The sequence below is a fragment of the Ochotona princeps genome, chromosome 11, assembly GCF_030435755.1.
Source record: "Ochotona princeps isolate mOchPri1 chromosome 11, mOchPri1.hap1, whole genome shotgun sequence".
Classification (NCBI taxonomy): domain Eukaryota; kingdom Metazoa; phylum Chordata; class Mammalia; order Lagomorpha; family Ochotonidae; genus Ochotona; species Ochotona princeps.
Genome location: NC_080842.1, coordinates 70284064 through 70304644, shown reverse-complemented (window position 1 = coordinate 70304644; position 20581 = coordinate 70284064). Strand labels below are relative to the sequence as shown.

Sequence of the window (20581 nt, the reverse complement as noted above, 5' to 3'; positions counted from 1 at the left end):
CAGGGACCCAAGGCCTACCCCAGGAGAGTCTGACTGCAGTGAGCCAGGCCCACTTGCCTCTGGGAAATGCTGCTTCCGGGGCCACTCGGGGGCGGCCTCATCAGTGTCGTGTTTCCCTAGGTATTGAAACTCAGACACAGCTTACTGCTTTCCAGGGTGGCAGCTTGAATGCGTCCTGTGAGGGCCCTACAACACTCCCTCCCCGGCAGTTACCTGAGCCTTTCTGGGCCTGGCCGGCAGCAGTGGGAGGAGGGGAAAGTGTGGCTGCAGGGGATGCATGGCTCCAGAGCAGAGTTGCCCTCTGGCCCAGCCCGCACACCCTGCACAGCTGGGAGGTGAAGACGGCCCTGACCCCAGCAGTCTCAGTGGTGAGAATCGAAGGTTTAAGGAGAAACAACTGACGACCTTTGCACTTTCTATCGCACCCTTACTCCATGGCCTTGAATGTTCTCAGGCTAGACGGCAGGCGACAGGTGGCTCGGGGCTTCCCTACTGCAGCCTTATCCACACACAACAGCTCCCCGAGTCCCAAGGCAACACCTTCCAGGTCATTTGGGATAGGCAGCCAGGTGTTCCTCCAAGAATAACCCCTCACACATCACTAACGTCCTGAGAGTCCTCCCCCACAGCCAGGGATCATCATTTCCTTTCCTGGAGTGCCAGAGGCCACCCAGGCAGGTCGTGTGAGTGGGGTGCCAGGAGAACCCCAGGACAAGGGGTGGTGCCCACCCTGGACTCACTGCATGGCTGGGGCTATGGGGCCATGACATTGCTCTGACATGAGGGAGACACAGTGCTATGTATGAAGGGTACCCCAGCTGGACCTGCACACAGAAAGCTGCCTGCCTGTGCTTCAAGCTTCAGGCAATCCACACCAGAGACAGCCCCCCGTCCGACACAATAGCCCATATAATGGGTGGGGGTGAAGAAACAGGAACAGTGTCACAGAAGAGTGGAACACAGCCTCTGGCTGCCACGCCCGCCTATCCTCCTCTACAGGGTCAGATCAGGTGTTTGGCTGACTCAGCATTACTCACCCTCCATTACACAGGACCTCCACCTCCACTTAAGAATATTGATTTTTAACCGCAGCCTTCAACACAACTCCCAAAATAACCAGGTCACCACTACCTGGCAATTAGGCAGTCCCCAGCAGGCAGGATGAGAACGCTGGTGGTCCAAAGGGCCTCTTGAGCTGCAGGCTCTGCACAACACCTCAGTTCACCTCCCACACTGCTGGCCGGGCCATGTCCAGGCCGGTCACTGGCAAGGGGGAACCTTGGAGAGCCATCTGTACCCTGAGCCAAGCTCTGCCTCTGGAAATCCCAACTTAGCAGGCATCCTGGCCTTGCCTTTCTTGGTGATGCGCTGTCGCTATTTGTGACTCACTGGGCCAGGCCATTAAAACGAACGGCGAACGGCACTCCTCCGGGAGCTGCTCTGAGGACATTACCTCACCTCATGCTCCACGAAGCATGGATCCTGGGGGCTCCTGAGACCTCCAACCAAACACCCCGCACTCAACTACCCACCCCCTAAGGCCACAAACAGCCCCCACACAAAACACACATTTGCCAGGGAAGAGGGCCATGCCGTGTTCTCATCACCGGTGCCCGTGCCAGCTGCCTCTTCCCTGGCTGTACACCAGCCTGACTGGGAAAGGCAGCCCCAGCAGAGAACTGCCCAGCCTTCATCATTGGCTTCGCTCAGATCTGACCTTGAGGGTCCAGCCTGGGGCTGGGCTGGGCACTGCCACCACCCTGCATTCGAGCGCCCTACCCACAGCTACGACCCTTGATGCAGAGGCCCCCATGCACCTCTGTTGGCAGATGGGAGAAGGGAGGCTGAGAGAGGCCAGGGCACCACAGCACAGGCAGAGGAACCCTAAGGCCTGCTGCTCACACTCAGGTATGCAGCGCTCCACTGGGCACTGGGCTGTTTCTTCCACACAGGGCCTTGGAGTCTCATAATTCTTCAGGGACGCCCCCATGAGGCCCACGAGAGACCCATCCAGTGTCCTGGAGCTCACTTCCCCTGGTCTTTAGTAGCTTAGTGGGGTCCCTTTCTAACAGGCACTACAGCCCATCACGCTGCTCTCAGCCCAGGCAGCATGCCAACAGTCCCAAGATGGGGGCCCTCCTCCAGGAACTACCCATGGCCAGCTTGGGACTCAGGCTTAGGACGCCCAGGCACCATGGAGTCTTGCCCGTACCCATGACGCTTCCTCCAACAGCCCTACTTTGTACCTGCGCACCAGGGCTTGTACCACGACCTTCCCGCCAGGCACAACAGGTCTACACTGCACTGGGCTCAGACAGACCACAAAGTTCACCCAACCCAACCCTCCCACCCCTGAAAGAGACGTGCACTTACACCAATTGTAAACTTGAACTTGAACGGGGGTCCCTCAAAGAAGGCGGCACAGTTGTCGTCGCTCCCTGTTGCCAGCCTGTACGGCCTGCTCTGCTTGATGTCCACACTGTTGATGACTTTGTTGTGTCCTGTGATCTCGCCCACGGAAGAGCCGCTGTCCCACAGGAAGACGGCTCCGAACCTTCACCAACGAGAGTCAAAGAGAAAAAGATGAGCTTTGGAAAGCTGAGGAAAATCTGATTGCAGTCTCCAGGGCACAAAAGGCCAGAGGCGGGCAGCAGGTATGGACGCAGCCGCCATCTTAGCCTGCTACAGATCCACTGAAGTCTTGCCCACGGGGCCCGAATGTGCACACACTGGAGGTGCTGTCATCCAAGTGCCCCTGGGAAGGAGCTGAAGGACCCAGGCAAAAGAACCTCCAACCCGGGTGGGGACCCAGAGTGTGCCTGCTCAGGGCCAGCACTGCGGCACAGCACGTCAAGCCGCTGCCTGAAGTGCTAGCATGCCATACAGAAGCCAGTTAGAGTCCCAGCTGCTTCACTTTTGAACCAGCTCCCTGCTAGTGTTCCTGGGAAACCAAAAGAGGATGCCCCAAGTCCATGGGCCTCTGCCAGCAATGTGGGAAACCTGGAACACGTTCCTGGATTTGGCTTGGCCCAGTCCCAGACACTGCAGCCGTTTGGAGAGTTAAACAGCAGGTGAAAGATCTTTCCGACTGTCTCTTCATAATCTTGTTTATTTATTTAATAAATACTAAAGAAAAAAACACAAACCAAGAAAGAAAGAAAGAAAGGACCTGCTTGGGGGTGGGGGGATTGTCTCTGTGGCCCCCTCCTTTTCCTGACAGGAATCACTTGAAAAACCATGAACATTTAGTATCTCCTAGGACCCGAACTGCTGGAAATAGCCTCTAGGGCAGGGACACCAAGATGTGGCTGTCTAGCTCCTGGGCTGTGGGAGCCACGGCTGCCCTGAAGGAACCCTAACTGCTCCAGGATAAGCACCTGGGCTCCAGCACTGTCCCTTACTGGTCACCAGACTGACAGCAGCAGCCACGCCCTCCCCCCGGCTGGGGGCCTCAGGCAAGTGCTCCGCTGGGACAAACAGGATCCTTTATGTGCTAGTGCAGCACCTATGCAGGGGGCTCCCCAAAAAAGCTGTCTCTTCTGCTTCGTCCCTCCACTGCTGCCTGCAATCAGGGCATGGCAACCTGGAGGGGCTAAGAATGTCAGAAGAGAGAAGGGGCCTAGCTAACAACAGACCTATTACCACGTAGTGTCTCCCTCATGCGTGGGCGAAGCCAGCCTGGTCAGGAGCTTACACAAGCATAGGCAAGCAAAGACCTCACCCCCAGATTCCATCCCACCTGGGGAACAACAGGGCACAGGCCACAGGGAACCGAGCAGGAAGGGGCCAAGGCAAGTGACTCACTTCTCTCTTCCTTCGCCCACCACGGCGATCCTCTTACTATCTTCGGTCCAAGCAACATCCTTGATCTTCCCAGCGAAAGGCTGGTACTCATACTTCAAGAGGTGATCCTTCTGCGTGGTATCCCAGATCCTCAGCTTCCCAGACACATCTGCAAATGCCAACAGGGGCAGAGAAAACCAGGTCACCTCCGCGCTGGCCAAGCCTGGCCATAGTGCACTTTGGTACCACCTCTGGCTTCCTAGGCTTTCCGCAGCGGAGGGAGCCCCTTTGTGTCCCCAGTACTTGGCTACTCTGGAACTCGAGCCTGCTGTCTCCATGTGAGCTGCACTTGGTCTATGCATTTCTTCAGTAATCACTGGGATAAACCAGCCCTCTTCAGGTATCAAAGTGCAACAACACACCAGGCTGAGACTCCAACAGTGACGAGGTCACTTAGCTTTACAGCCCAGCTTCCTTCCTCCTTGCAGACGCATGTCAATGGCACATGGGCCCTGGACAACCAGAATCCCACGATGATCGGCGTCCTTGGTACCAAGTGGCAATGTACTGGACATCCTCCTCTCCCCCGGAGGTTCAGCAGGGAGGCCTTGCTCACTCCTCACAACCAGGGATGGTTCCACACCCCGACTGCTGAGGCCAAGTCAGCTGCCTCTGAGACACACACAGTGGCTGCTGCACAACAGGAGAACACATAAGCCTCGGTGAGCAGATGGCAGACTGATGAAATGACACTGGGTGCCACATCCTCTTCCTCTATGAGGCCAAGCTGGAGCCAAGCACCAGCCCCAACACACCCCTGCCAGAACGAGTCCTGGTTGGCAGGGAGGAACAACCCTGTTCTACCCTCCTAGAGCTTCAAACCTCAGGCAAGGCCTCCGTGCAGGGGCAGGGTGTGGCTCCTGCAGAGGAGCCCGGCCACTGCAGCAGTACAGGGCACGCACTTGAGAGCTGGTTTCATGTGCACAGCCTTGGATCTCTTGGTGGAGCCAACCTAAGGACAGGGAGGGGGGAGGTAGCACAGGACAAGAGCTAAAAGCAGGGCCTGGGAACCAGTGCCTGAATCTAAACCTGGCCTTGAGCCCATATGGGCTTTGCAAATCTCAAACGCTATGTGGCGTCCCTTGGTCTATCCACACGAGAGGGAATAACAGTGCACCTCATGGGAATGGCATGTGGATAAATGGAAACAAACACCACCTCAGGCCGAGCCTCAGGCCAGCATTCCGAGTTAGCTGGACAAGGCACTGAGTTCACTTCATACTCTGTGAAGGCCACTGCAGGCCCCGCACGACGCTGCAGGCCAGAGCTGGCACCGGGCCAGGGCCTGACTACAATGCCAAGGGCTGGCCCAAAGTGCGGTCCAGCTGTGAGAACAGAGGGGTCACCAAAGCATGTGAGCAGCACTGAGTGCAGGGAGCCCCGGGAGGGCCTGGAGCTTTCTGGGTAAGGTCCGGGAAGATGACCAGGAGCCCCAGGGAGGTACAGACATCAGAGAAAGGAAAGGAAGTGAGTGCGGGCCAGCAGTGACAGAAGCTGTGCCTGAGAAGGCCAGGCTCCCTGGGCCAAGGTGGAGGGTGTCAACCTCTCAGCCAGGCCCAGCTGTCCCAGCTCTCGTGTTCCTTGAGCTGCTGCTCCTCCTGCGGCCTGGCTCCACTGCAAGCCCCGTCCACTGTACTTCCCCATCAGCCTTCACCGGACCTCACCCTTTCCATTCAATTCTTCACAGAAACACCCACGACAGGAAAGAGTAATGTCTGGGGATCATGTGCTTAAAGCCCCCTCCCCGCACAGGCCAATATGATTGGAATTAAGACTCCACGGAGGACAGGCTAGGCTAGGACCTCACCTGGGAAGCGAGCTGTGGGCTTCCTAGGGTACTGGGCCTCTTTATCCCTGGGTGACCCACATGTTAGCTAGCACAGCCCCTTCTGAGCACCTGCCCCCTCTACTGCACAAAGCACACTATTTTTAGCCCACGGCCCTCTTCTCTGCAGCAAACGCTGCATTGTTCCATTGTAATCCTCAACAATCAGCATGGCCTGGCTCTCTACCTGAGAGCCCGGGGTTCCACTGTCACATCAGAGCGCTTTCAAGAAAGCAGAGCCTGGAACCGGTGCCCTGGATTTATGGAGACTGTCCTTTGTGAAGCCGCTGCTGCCTACTCCCTTGGACAGGGAAGGCAGGCCTGGCTCACAGACTCAGCCTGCAGGGAGCCGGGCCAAGCTGAGGCCAAGGCCTTCACCAGCCACATTTCTTCAGACACTCCAGAGTGCGTATGTGTTAAACAATGTTTAAAAGGCATCTGGGTTAACTCTTGGGGGCTTAAACAAACAAACATTGAGCTAGTGAGTACAGTAAGGGGTATCCCAGAGCTGAAATACATCCAGGGATGAATCAGAACAAGTTATACAGATGGAGCTATAGCAGAACCAAAACAAAAAGCATGAAGTGCCTGTGAGGTGACAGCCTCTGGCCCAGCTCACCCATCAGCCCAGCTGCCTGAGCACAGAGGCCCTGCTCTACTGCGAGCTCCACATGGTATTAACCAACCTCAGGGCACCACCTGTGCTAAACGCTGCATCTCACTGCCTCACTGGATGCTTCCCAAACCCCACAAGGTGGCTTTTTACAGTTCCAGTTTAAAGAACAGAAAATCAGGGCACAGGAGGGTAGTCACTCCAGTACAGCTGCAGAGGCAGTAGGAGGTGACCTCCAAGTGCTTCTGACCCCTTAGCTTCCACCTGCAGGGAGGCATCTGCGCACAGGCTACAAGGGAAGGGCAGGGCAGACTAAATGGCAATGGCTTATATACCTAGCTGTCCCCGTGGCACGAGGCACAAAGCAAGGCAGGCCAGAAATGTTTGCTGACTATAGAAATGGCTGAATGAGTGAGAGGCACGGTGCTCAAGTGGGCCTCCCTTCCTCATTTACAAATGATCAAAGCTCCACCTCACAGAACTAAGTGAACAAGGCATCCCAAAAACATAGCCTCACGTGGTCTCCTGTTCTAGGCTCCTTCAGAGGCACACAAAGTTGGGGCCACAGAGAAAAGCTCAGTCCCCATTTACAAGAGCCAGCTCTGAGAGCAGCTTCCTGTTAGCTTAGGTCCTGGGAAAGCAGCAATATGCAAGAATGGCACAAAACAGCCACAATTCATCCACACAAATGAGCCCAACTGCAGCATAACACAGTCACCAATAGGTTCCTCTAGCCAACCTCATTCTCTCATGATCTCTGAGCTGGAACTTATGGGAATACTGTGAACTAGAAAGCACATTTTCTAGAACAGAGGGCAACTCTGGAACAGGACATTTTGTTATCTTATTCATGCCTAGTTAGTTACATTGGCCCTCTTTTAACTGACCTGCCACCCCCTCCCTTCTCCCTGCATAGCCTCACCCTCCGCTGTCCCCCTCTCCTCCTCCCCTCAAAGCTAGGAGCCCCCTGGGCCACAGCACATACCTCCAGAAGCGATGTAGAATCCGCTGGGCGCGTACTTGGCCACCACCACCTGATGGGCGTGCTCCGTGTAGATGTCAGCAATGGCTGGGTTCTGCAGGGAGGAGCGGGGGTGAGCAGCGAGCAGAGGCTGCAGAGCGCCCGCAGCTCGCCCAGGAAACAGGCAGGGGGTGAGCAGGGAGCAGAGGCTGCAGAGAGCCCGCAGCTCGCCCAGGAAAACAGGCAGGGGGTGAGCAGCGAGCAGAGGCTGCAGAGAGCCCGCAGCTCACCCAGGAAAACAGGCAGGGGTGCTGCACAAACATCAGAACTGCCGCACCAAGGACCTGCAAGGAACCACTGCCCACACACTCAATGCCTGCTTATCTTTGGGTGACAAAAACTTCAGGCAACTTTAACTTCTTCTGTGAGTATAAAATTCAAGGTGATTGGGCCCGGTGGCGTGGCCTAGCGGCTAAAGTCCTCACCTTGAAAGCCCCGGGATCCCATATGGGCGCCGGTTCTAATCCCGGCAGCTCCACTTCCCATCCAGCTCCCGGCTTGTGGCCTGGGAAAGCAGTTGAGGACGGCCCAAAGCTTTGGGACCCTGCACCCACGTGGGAGACCTGGAAGAGGTTCCTGGTTCCCGGCATCGGATTGGCGCGTACCAGCCCATTGCGGCTCACTTGGGGAGTGAAACATCAGATGGAAGATCTTCCTCTCTGTCTCTCCTCCTCTCTGTATATCCGGCTTTCCAATAATAATAAAATCTTGGAAAAAAAAAAATTCAAGGTGATTTTCCCTCTTGTCTGCTTTCCTATACTTTCTACAACACATAATATATATCTTTGAAACAAAAAATTTGACTAAAAAATCCATGATTTGAAGGTCAGCCTTTTGGCTCAGTGGGCTAAGCCACCACCTGTGACACTGACATCCCATGAGTGCCAGTTCAAGTCCTGGCTGTTCCATTTCCAATCCAGCTCCCTGCTAACGTGCCAGGGAAAGCAGTGGATGATTCAAGTGCAAGTGCTTAGGCTCTTGCTACCCAAAAGGGTGGGACCCAAATAGAATTCCAGGCAGCCAGCCCCAGCCTGACCACTACGGCCATCTGGTAGAATTCCAGGAATCCAGGCCCAGCCTGACCACTACAGCCGTTCGGTAGAATTAAAGGCAGCCGGGCATAGCCCTGACCACTATGGCCATTTGGTAGTGAATCAACAGATGGAAAAATCCGTCTCTCTGTAAAAACAAACAAAATAATTCCCAGTTGAAACTGTAGAGAGCGGTCAGCAGGCAGTGCATTCAATCCAGTTGTTAGCTTTCACTGCCATAAACCCCAAAAAGCCAGACACTGTGAGTCACACAGGAGGTCTGTATTTCAACAAGGGAGGTAGCCATGGAGAGAAAAGGCAACAGGGGAGAGAGGTGGAGGGGAAGAGAGAGAGACAGAGATATTGAATGCAAGTCACCCAGTGGCATCTTAACAGGTGCACGAAGTGCCCACCCTAGCTCTTTTACCTCCTCCTTAAATATTTACTTGAAAGTCAGAATTAGTGAGGGAGAAACAGGGACAGACAGAACTTCCATCCATTGGTTTCCTCCCTAAACGGCCACAATGTTGAGGGCTAGGCCAGGCTGAAGGCAGGCGCTTCTTCCAGGTCTCCCACAGGGGCCCGTGTCCTGCTTTCCAGGTGCGTCAGCAGGAGTGGAAGGGACGCAAAGCAGCCATGACAGGAAGTGTTGCCCACATGGAATGCCAGCAGTGTGGGTCCCAGCACTGCAGTTTTAACACATACTTTACCTTTATTCTTTATCAAGATCCTTCCTCTGCCTTTCCAGCACTGTTGTCAAGTGAGCTCTGGCTCAGCTCTGACTCAGCTACATCAAACGAGCTGCCCTCTGGTCAGCCTTCTGCTGCAACGCTGTACACCACAGGAGCAAAGCAGCACACCCCCTAACCAGCCCGGACAACAGGCCACCTGTGCCCCCCGCCTACCAGGACACCCACGTGTTCTCAGGCCCAAGCCATGCATGGCCCTCAGGGAAGTCTGCCTCTCCAAGGCGGAGAGTGCACACACCGGCCCTAAACTCCCCGGTCTCCTCCAACTCCAACTTGTCCATGACCCACCTGAAGTGACATTTCTCTCATTAGCTATTTTGTAACAGCACCTAGCAAATGACATGTTCAGGAAACTACTTTGGGGAGGAAAAGAATTTTCTCTCTTTAGGCTTAACAGTTACCATTACGTGATGTCAGAAATATTACACCTAAGAACTTTAAACGTTCCTGGGAAAAAAATTCCATGTGCATTATGAAAAAACTACATTTTAAAAAAATTTTGCATCAAAACCACATTTACTTTTCAATTCCATTTTTCTAGGAGCTTTTTAAAGTAGCCAGAGGCATGCGTTTCATAAATTAGTTGATTTGGAAACAAACATTTGCTAAACAAAAAAAAAAAAAGTGGAAAGATACCAAGTTAACCAAAGAAGATGTCATAAACAGTGAACAGGCCCAGAAAATGTGGCAGTGCCATGAGTCTTACAAAAAATTGTGAACCAGAACTACGGTGACAGCCTGCTACACTCCCACCCCAGCCCGGGACACAGAACGTTCACACTGCTGCTGGAAACGCAGGGCGCGCTGATGAGATTAAGCACATCACGCTCCTAAACGTACTCAGGCAAGCAAAGCAGAAGCGTGGGTCCCCAGGACCTGTGTAGCATGACTCAGCTCTACTCCTCACAGCCCAAGCTGGGCGCAACCCAGGGCCCACCAGCAGGTGAACAAGCCGCGGCGGACCTGCCAACACAAGGCCAGTCAGCCACAAGAAGGGATATACTGCAAGCTCCCTCAGCAGCACTGCCCAAGGACGCCTGGCTCAACAGACTCCCTGGGGGAGGGCAGCCATTCTGGGCAAGACAGGGGGACGCAGGCAGGAGCTGCAGAGGCTGGGCTGCAGGTGAGCAGGCACCCAGCGACAGTTCCTCCGACCCAAACACCAGGGTCCACTCACAGCTTGACCAAGGGTCTCACACACACTTGCCTGGCCAACAGAGCCCTTTACTCACTGGTGACCAATCCTCCAGCCCCCCTTCCTTCCCCAGCCAAGGCAGCAAGGTCCTGAGAGGGGTGTGAATTGGGGAAGTCCCAGTGGCCTGGGGTATCTGGGGGATGGAGCAGGCAAGAAGGGGCAGGGGCCACAACAGGAAGTCCTGCCCTGAAAGAATCCTTCCCCTACATAGTCAGGGCCGGCAAGCAGGGTGTGTACAACACCCCACGGGCAGTAAAATCCAGCACTGGGCTGCATGAATCACTCTCTCGTTTGTATCCTAAGTACAACTGGGTCAGTGTGGGGCTGACAGACTTCCATCTGAGTCAGACGGCCTCCTCCCGACTCTGCTCCCTGAGGGGGAAGCCCCTGGCAGAGCGGGAGAGCGGATCCTTCCTGTCCCCACGCTCCACCTGGCCCTCTGTACCTGAGGTTCACCATTACACACTCGCTGGGTCAGCACCCCCCTGCATGCCCCAGCGCGTCCTTCTCTCCTGCTGCCTTGGGCACACCTGGGAAGAGCTCTGGATGGAGCACGCCGAGGAAGGAAGCCATTTCTCAGAGAACCAAGGCAGGGACTGCCCTGGTCAGGGGGCTCCCTGTCCTCCAGGACTGAGGGAACCCACCCAGGCTGGCTGCAGGTGCAGAGCTGGGCGCCCCTTCCCCCACCCCCTGAGCCAGCATTAGCAGTCGGAAGGCAATTTTGGGCAGCAAACAGGAGGAAGCTGGGACACACGCAGACAGCACAGGATCTGTCATTACAGCTCCGCCCGCGTCCAGACCAGCCTTTCAAGCGCCTTTTAAGCCCTCTCCACATTTCCTCCACCCTCATCTCTAAATCCACACTCAAGGCCTCACTCCACAGCTGCGAGTCTTCTGTTCCCTTTGCCAACTACGCAATCTGACACTGCTGCCCACCACACAGACCCCTGGACTCCACCCCACTCAGCCCAGCCCTCCGCACACCTGCTCCTTGAGGATGGTGGAGCTGCTCCAGCTGCTCCTGTCCTAACTCACCACCTGTGGGCTTGGACCCGCTGCCTACCAGCCTTACCTTACATCAAGAGCTGCTTAGCCTCCCACCCAGGGGCTGGAGCCAACGGAAGAGAGCTCTGGATAACCCCCAGAATGCTGCTGCCACCTGAACAGGGACCAGGAACTGCACAGAAGGCATGAGGGTGGCAGGGCTCCAGGACTGGTGCGGACACACAGCAGATTGGTGCTCTGGTCTGTGGTCACAGGGCCTGAGGCACACTGGCTACAGCAAAGTCAAGCAGGAGGCCTGCTCTGCTCTGGGTGCCATCTTCCCTACACCTCCACGTGTGGCTGGGGCACCTGACCCCTCAACAATATTCCCACTTCCTTCCAGGGAGTTCTGAACACAGGAACCCGAACCGACCGTTAGACTTCACTGCTTCCGTGGTGCCTGTGAGCAGGCCTGCTCTGACATGCCAATAAGCTCACAGGCTGGGTGGGGGCAGGAGGCACCGCGCAGGAAGCTCCGCAATCCTCAGAGCCCTTGTCCTCTCACCTCAGACGCTGAGTGGGGTCAGGCTTCTAGAAGAAATCACAACAGGCTGTGCCGGCCCAAGGTCTGACACACCTCAGCCCCCAGTCACAGTGAACCCAGGGAACAAGCCAGAAGGTGGGCGAGGCCTCCTGATCCCAAAGCACTTCAGCCGCTGACAGGGCTTTCCCCAAGGGGCCTCTTGAGCTCTTCTTTACAGGCCAAGGGGCCCCTGGAGCCCACAACAAACCCAGGCAATGTGTGCACGAGCCCCAGGCAGCGTGCTGTGTCCACGGGCTCCATCGCAGTGTGAGTATGCCCACTGCTCACTGCTGACCAAAAGCAGCAAGACAAGCCAGCACTCAGGGCAGGAGCCTCCATCACCGGAAGCAGCCCACATCCCGCCCACTCAGGGTGCACCTGCACACCTGGCCAAAGAACACCGCCTGGCTCCCCTTACTCCTCCTGTGTGCCAACAAACCACTCCATACCCTTCCTTCACCTGCTCCTCCTTCCCTGTCCACAATGCTTGCTGTCTCAGAGCAGCCAAAGCCCACCTCCCTCCGAGCCCTCCACATTACTGCATGCCACATCTCCCACCTGGCACTCCTGTTGTCAACCTCACCCAGCGGAACCCACTTTTTCCCACCTTGTGCCACCTACCATCTTTGTGCCCCACCTCTCCAGAGATGGCTCCCACGCCAGGCCAGGCCTTTGTTGGCTTTGCCACATGGCTGGAGAGACCAGGGCACAGCCGAGGTGGTCAATCCTAATGCCCTATCCGAGAGGCACTGGTCAGCTCTACCATGAAACCGCCCCATACCCCTGGTCACCTCACAGCCACTTTACAGGCAGGTAGACGCAGGGCCATGCCCTCCCAGGTCACACTGCTATTACATAGTAGAGCTGGACTTGAACCAGGTAACACCTTTACGTAACTTCGCCTTTGTTCTCACTGGTGGTAGCCCCACGGCTAATGTGATGCCTATACCGGGAACAAACTCTGCACTGGCCCAGTCCGTGCAGGAATGTGGTGCTACTCAGCTGGGAGGCTTGCCACACACAGACGACTCTCCCCTTCTCGTGCTCTTATGACAGATCAGGAGCCTGGGAGGTCTCGCCCCGTGACCCAGGTGTGGCATCATGAAGTGAGTGTCAATATGCTGCCACCTCCCTTCTGCCCCATACTAGCCCCACCTGCCCAGGTACACACGTCAGGCCTAGGTGGTCTCAAAGTTAGACCTCGTTCACACCAAAGTTCCCATGCCAGGCAGCTTTCTAAGTACGCCTTATGAGCTGTGAATTAACTTGGGTCAACTTCACCCTAATCAAGCCCATTGCACTCTCCATTTTCAGATGAGAAAAGAACACAGCCCAGTGAGGAGCCTACGTAAGTACACACAATGTGCCCAGCAAGGACCTGTGGGCACTCGGGACACGAGCCAGACAGAAACCAGTGCTCCCTGGAAGACGGCTGGCCAGGGGGGCTATGGAGGACCCCTTGCTCGGAGGAAACCCCAGAGTAGACCATCCCCACAGGGTCCCACAGAGCAGGACCACCTTCCTGGGGGCTCAGGATGAGCATCTCCTCCCAACCCACCTGCAAGCAGGACCATCAGAGCCTCCTACGGCTGCAACCTTCTCCTTCGCCTCAAGAACCGCTGCTGGCCCCCCCGCCCCCCCCGGCAGTGCAGGACAGGGACCGGAGCCGCCCAGTGGGAGTCCGCACAAGGCCCTGCACACGCGCCACCTTCACTTCCTGGAAACTCCCACTCATCCCCCAAGACTCCTCAAACGCGGGGTCTCCAGCAATCAACCTTGTTCTTCTGTAGCGCTCAGCTCTACCCTCACTCCTGCAGCAGGCAGGGCAACCTTCTCTTGAAGCTCAAGCCCATCACCCACCAGATCCTCAGCCTTGGCACTGCGGACTGGATAACCGGTCCCTGTGGGAAGGGGCTGGGCCTCGCAGGATGCTTGGCAACACCCCTGGCTTCTACTTGCTACACACCAGCAATGCAGAAACATCTCTGAACACCAAAGTCCCTTCAGGAGTCCCTCCCCGGGAATCACTGACATCGATCTGGGTCCTCCAGCTATGGGCAGGGCTCAGCAAGATGGGTGAGGCAGGTGCAACAGGAACACTGATCCCGGGAGAGGGCCATGCCAACCGAGGGATGCGTTCATCCTCAAGCAGCTTCAGATACAGTACTGTTCACGACAGCTCTGAGCCTACCGGTTGGTCTGACCTTTCCATGGTTCCAGTGGCCATCGTAGGGTCACCCAAACCAGCCCCAGCACTGACTAGCTGTCCAAAGACCTCCCCAATGCATCCTGTTGTGCAGGGTTCTTCAACCACCTATCTTCCCAGCTGGCACCTGCTGATCCCTGCCTGACTCGGCTCAAGATTCTCCTAGACGAAGGGCCAGTCAGAAGGCCTGAACTTTCAAGCAATGGATCTTTCATTTGTTGTCACTATCTTCCACCAATCTCATTTCACTTCCAAGGGAGCAAACTGTGGGCAGGGCCACCATCCTTTGGACACGGAGGGCAGCAATGGATAGAAGATTTAGGCAGGTGTGCAAACCCTGTGCCTCCCCTCCTCCTCCGTTCAGTGCTCCTTCGGTACATGGCCCCTGGTGAGAGTCCTCCAGGCCCCAAGTGCTCTATACCACTGACAGCCAAGTCCCCCGACAGTGCATTCTGATCAGCGATTCCCCATTTCTCTTGATTGCTCTCCTGAAGCTGAGCTTCACAGACCTCACTTTCCTCACTGCACACTGCAATCCTGGCATCCAGGAACTGGGCCTTTAGAACACCTGCCCACAAGCAGGTCGCAGGCTGCTTCCGGAAGCCCATCGAGGCCTCTGCAGGGGAGGGGTTCTGGATGTTTGCAGTCATAAGCGGGCTCCTTTGTCAGATGCCACAGATGGCAGAGGGTACTAGAAGGCACTATGGCCACAGGACAACGTAACCAGAGGAGCCACCCCCACCCGCATTCCTCAGCTCCTGGATTCACCAACTACCCCGCCTTCGTGAGCAACTTCCACACATCATGTGTACACACTGCTCACTGGAGCCTCATTGGCTTCCTCGTCTCAGTGGCACCACATCCTTAATCGTGCACAGAATTCCCTCTCCAAGGTGAGGAAACAGGATGTATTAAAAGAAACAAGAAAATCTCCTTTCCTATACTTTTTAAGAAGCACATTATGCTGGGCTCACACCACTAAGTCCACAAGGCAAGCAAGTCAGAGCAGTGGCTCCAGCGAGGAGCGTCTGCAAGGGCACTGTCCAGTCGTCGTAGAGCGGACTCCAGCAGCCTCAAGTAGGCCAAGCCTTGCTTACTCGCTTGCAGTTAAACTTCACTGACCACCTTCACCTCCAAGACACAGGGCGGCTTCGGAGGTCCTTCAGTCACCAGGTAACCCAGTGAGCACTGACTCTGTGCCAGGCCCTCCTTCTGAGTAGGAGGGCACAGTAGGTATGGTGGACAGATCCTTACAGCCATTTGTAGGTCTGCTTGCCAGCTGGCTTCCTATTTCCAGACAGGGTAAGGGATAGGGAAGCCACGGAGGGAAACCCCTCTGACCACGGGCCATCGAAGCAGGTACCAAGAGGCTGGGGAACAAACCCTGCAGGTGTCTGAGGAAGACACATCCCAGGAAAGCAACAAAGACTGCAGATCCTGGGGTGCAGCTTGAGGCGCTGTACAGGCAGGCGTGCCTGGCACCCAGAGGGGGTCAGCCCCCACAGGGACCCGGACTTTCACCACGGTGGGAGGCTGCTGAAGACTCAGGGACAAGGCTGCGTTCAAACGTAACCATGCAAGCTGCTGTGCTAGAACACACACGGGGCAGCAGAGATACAAGCTCGAGCGTGTTTTCCTGCTCTGGCTTTGGGCAATCACTCCGGTGGGAGGTGTGGAAGCAGAGGATGTCCTGAGAATCAGATCCTGGACAGGACATTCTGACCGTGGCAGGAGCTGCGGAAGAACGAACGTGGCGCAGCAGACCAGCCCAAGGTCTTCGGCCTGGCCCACAGAGAGGACGTTTCCCTTTAGGGTGTGTTAGTCAAGACTCCAGGCAGGCATGTCTGCTTTCATCCCCTTTCGTCCCCAGCCTGGATTCCATCCGCACCACTTTCCTTTCCATCCACTCAATGTTCACCAGCAACTACATCTCCCCCTTCCCGGGAACACACTGCTCTCATAAAAACTACCCCCTCCTCTGGCGACCACTGGCCCATCAATCTAACAGGAGGGGAAAGTGTCTGGCCTCACCTCCCGCATCCCCCATCCCCCGGCTCTGTGGGGTGGGAAGGGAAACGGGGAGGCGGTGTCCCAGAAGAGAATGGCCAGCTCCCTGGAATGCTTGGACCAAGAACCCGGGGAAGAGTAGGCAGCAGGGGTTCACAGGTCTGGGGAGCTTCCTGCCAGCGGGCATTCATCTGTACCCCCAAATAGCATCAGCCTCCTTCACGGGCTCGGCTTATGCTGCTACCATGAAGCCTGCTTGGCACCAGACTGGCAGTAGGTACCTCAGGGAGGTCGGCCTGGGAGTGGACAGGGACTGTGATACTGTGCGGAGGCCAGTGCCGGAGCGCGTTTGCCAGTCAGCGGCTAAGTGAATACCTCCTTAGGGCTGTCTCAATTTCGACCTTCTCAGAGTCAAGGCCCTCGCTCCAGAGACTTCCCTGGACTCACTGGTTAGGTCCCTGGTGAGGCTTCCCCAGCTGCCAGTGTGGCTGGATCGGCTTTCTAGGAATCTGCCTGACTAGCAAGTTGTTAGCACCTTCAAAGCAGATTCACAGCCACCACCCCCTCACTGGAGGTGCCCGGGCAAACCCGGGCAGGGCAGACAGCATTACAGCCGCCTGTCTTCCAGCAGCCCGGCCAGCAGTACCTCTGACCAGAGGGGCCCTGCAGCTCTCGGGCAAGGACGGTCCACCCAGCCCTCCACTCTGTAGTCAGATCTGAGTCCCCTCCAGGCCCGGGTGAAGCGGATATCCCTTGCCAGCCTATCTTGGTTGCCCACAGTGGCACCACTCCCACCCCTGCCAGCAAGGCTCTGTCTGCTGCACTTGCAGAGCCGGTGTGTGGGGGGGACCCTGAAGCGGGCAGTCCTGCAGCAGGCCTGGGTTATGCAGATAATCACACAGGAAAAGCAGACACTGGCAGGGATTTCCCAGGAGCTGGCTCTAGCAGCATCTGCAGCCACAGCCCCACGCGCCTGCAGAGCAGGATTCGGGGGATCACCTGGTTCCTGTTTCCGACAGGCCACTGCCTGGGATCTGCCCCACAGCCTCAGCATGAGGCGGAAGTGTCACCAAGGGTGCCAGGCGCGGCCAGGAACCTGGGCACGCCTCAGCTCATTCAGCGGGATAGTGGGGTGGGGATCAGCGCCCTGCTACCTCTCTCCACTGGGAGGAGGAAAGTGGCCCCACACCAGGCCCCGACCACACCCCAAGACGAAGCGGGTCTGTCTTAACCCGTCCCACCCCGGCCCCAGCTTCCCCCACGGCGACCTGGGGAACTTGAGCCGACTTCTAGGGCGTCTCCCCGCTCGAGGGGGGACCCCAGTTCCCGGTGGGGGCGGGGAGGGGACACTCACGTCGATGTTCCTCAGGATGACGCACTTGCCGTTGGTGTACAGAAAATTGTTGCCCTTGGGGTCGCCTCCCAGGATTTTGGAGACGCCCCGCTCCACCTGGGGGAGGCTGGCGAACACCTTCTCTGCGGAGACAAACGCGGCTCGTGAGGGGCTGCGCCTGCCTGGGGGCTCCAGGGGACGGCCGGGAAGGACGGCGGCGGCCCCGCACCGGGTCTCGCCGGTCACCTGTTGCCTCCGCCGGGAGGGGCCGCCGCCACTTCCTAAGAGCGCGACTTCCTGGTCGGCGCTCCGGGCCAAGCCCTCGGGGATGAGGTGCCACGGCGGCCGATCGCCAACTTCGGGACGCCCCCGGGCGCGGGCAGGTGGGGGTGGATGACCGCCGGGGACCCCGAGGGCCCGCAGCCCGGGACGCCCCCGCGCCGCCCCCCGTGGGCCCCGAGGGCCAGGCGGCCGGCCACCGCCCGGGCGGGGAGAGGGGCGCCCACACCCAGAGCCCCGCCACTCACTGATCTCGTACGGCATCCTCGCCCACTTGTTCCCGCGCCGCGCTAGCCGAGAGCCTCCGGGGCCGGCCCGCGCCGCCGAGCACACCTCGCCCAAGCCGAGCCGGAGGACAGGGGCCGGAAGGCGCTGGGCGGGCGTGCCGGGCGCCGAGGGGGCGGGCCCAGGCCGGGGCTCCGGGGCCGGCGGCTGGCTCCTGCCCTGGCGCGCGGCCGCGGCGGACGCCCCAAACACGGAAGCGCGGCCCCGCGCGCGGCTCGCCCCCAGCTTTGACCATATATAGTCAAGCGCTCGGCTCAGCGGCGGCCGGCCCAGCGAGCCTGCGCGGACGCCGCGCCCCGCCCCGCCCCGCCCCGCCCGCCCCGGAGGTGACGTCGCCCGCCCGCCCCGCCGCGGCCCTCGTGAAAAGGCGGCGGGCTGGCGGCTGTCGGGTCAGAACGCTCCGGGAGCGGGCGGGTTTGCGGGCCTGGTGGGGCAGGGCGGGCCGCGGAGGGAAGGCTGCCTGGGTCGGCGCTGCGGGTGCGAGCCACCTCTGAGCCGCTGTTAGCGTGGAGGGCGCGGGCTCGGGGATAGCTTTTTTTCACTGAGCTTGCCTGAAGAGAAGTCGCAGTCTTCTAGAAGCAGAAAGTTTAGGGATGTTCCTTGCTGGAGTCTTGCTGGGTCTCTAACTTTGAGAAACAAAGCGAAAAGGGGTTCCCGCGTGCGGAGGAAGTCGGGGCGGGGGGCCGGTTATTGCTTGCTGGAGAAAAGCGGGAGAAACTGGCACTTTAGCGGCTAAAGTAAGGGGTGGGCGCGCTGAGCAGCCCCGTGGGGGTGAGCGAAGGACTTGAACTCCGGGGGACTGGCGAAGTGGCAGCGTGTAGGGAACGGGGATTCTGGAACGTCTCCAAACGCAGTCTTAGGGGAGTAGCTACTGCTTTTTCTCGAACTTTGTAGGAAGTTTGTGCTACGTCCTCAGTGTCCGGGTTCTCGAGCGCATTGCAGCCCGTTAGCTCGGAGCTACCGTGCACCCCCTGGGCTACCACAGGTGTTTCTATCAGGCTGCCTCGCCTTCTAGTTCTGAGAACACCTGAGTGATTCTGGTTAAAGGGTAAAACCTGTTTCCCAGCCCGAAGCCGAGGGTGGTGGGGGTGCCCAAAGCTTCGTGAGGAAAAGTCTCCAGGTGTCGCGCGGCAGCTGCCGCCCCCTTGCTCTGGCCCGCCGGCCAGCCTTGGTGTTGCAGCAATGCCCAGGGGGTTGTGTGACTACCCTAGGGGTCTCTGATGCTTGGGTTCCACATGGATTGAAACTTCACGGGAGGTTTTCTGGCTTAAAGCCTTCAGGGGCAGACAGCTTCTCTGCTGGGCTGTTCCCAAGTAGGGCCAGGAGCCAGAAACCCGACTCCGCAGTAGTGTACTTGGGCTATCCTTATTGCCTTGGTAGGCTGTCAGGAGCCTAACAACTCCCGGCACTAGGACACAGGTGTCTCAGCCCAAGTCGAATGGCCAGCTCTAAGTGGCAACTGTCCAGCCTCTGGAAACCCGCTTGGCACGTGTGGGTGCTTAAGGGACTTCCCCAGTCCGTTCCTACAAAGCACTAACCCCTTTGTACCCGTGGTTCATGAGCTGAAGGGACCTAAAACGAAAGCATCAGATGAGATTGCCAAAGCAGGAGACGAGGCAAGTGCTCTACGAAAGGGGGCTTCTCTGAGAACCGAGAACTAAACCTACCTTAGATACACTACAGCTGGTGCTACGACTGCGAGCAAACCCTGTGGGGCCTTACATAATGAGTATTTGGAAAGCTAGCTAGGTATGGACTTCTGTGCATGGAGCCCTGTCGGAGTGTTGCCCTGCTCAAAGTGAGGCAAAGCAAATGCGGGCCACCTGTTCCCAGAGCCCTCGCTGGAGGCTGGGGATCTGTGCTTTCATTAGCTCCAGAGGCAGTTACATGCTGGGAGAAACCTTGGGAGCGTTGAAGCTCAGGCACAAATCCTCTCAAGACCGTGTGAACTGTCAGGCGGTTTGGCGGGAAGAGGGGGCAGGGGGTCCCACAGCGTGTGTTCCTGAGTTCCTCACTGTGGGTGTCCTGTTGCCTGAAGAGAAGTCGCTCTTCTAGAAGCAGAAACTTTAAGAATGTTCCTTATTGGAGCCTTGCTTGGTCTCTAACTTTGAGAAACAAAGCGAAAAGGGGTGGGTCTGCTGGGTTGCTCCACAGCCCTTAAGTGGCTGTAGCTGTGGATCCAGGCAACTCCTTGGCTTCCATAAACCCCACCACACAACTGCAAGCTCCCTTACTAGCTCATGGCTGTAGCTTCAGTCCAGAAACTTCCTCTGCCTCACTTTGGCAACTGCCTCCTGGTACCGGAGCTGCCTAACCGCAGCCTAACAGTGCATCCCCAGTTTTCCCAACTTAGGCTGCTCCCAGTTTCCCCCTTTCAGAAACCCCATCCGTCCTGCACTCAGTGCAACATCACTAGCACCACCTGCCGTTAGCTGCTCGACCTCACCTGGGCTATTGCCTTCCTGACTGTTTCCTCAACAGACTTGCAGGAACCCTTGTTGCAGAGTGAGCAGTCAGTCTTGAAGGCTTGGTTATTCTCCCTGGATCCACCCAGTCCTTGCCTTTCATCTAATCCCTTTAGTGATCTCATCCCTTGAGGATACTATGCTTGTCACTTCCAGGCCATC

The 20581-nt window shown here is 57.4% G+C and overlaps 1 protein-coding gene across 1 annotated transcript in view; it reads right to left on the bottom strand.

The window, feature by feature from the left end:
- The window catches only part of WDR1 (WD repeat domain 1), a 34614-nt gene extending 16492 nt beyond the window's left edge, over positions 1–18122 (bottom strand). Inside the window, exons 1-5 of the mRNA XM_058670302.1 lie at positions 17918–18122; positions 17412–17533; positions 7267–7357; positions 3805–3952; positions 2374–2554 (exon numbers count right to left, since the gene is read on the bottom strand). Of these exons, the coding sequence (XP_058526285.1) occupies positions 2374–2554; positions 3805–3952; positions 7267–7357; positions 17412–17533; positions 17918–17933 (558 nt within the window). The 5' untranslated portion in view covers positions 17934–18122. The remainder of the gene's footprint in view (positions 1–2373; positions 2555–3804; positions 3953–7266; positions 7358–17411; positions 17534–17917) is intronic.
- Positions 18123–20581: the final 2459 nt, after the last annotated feature.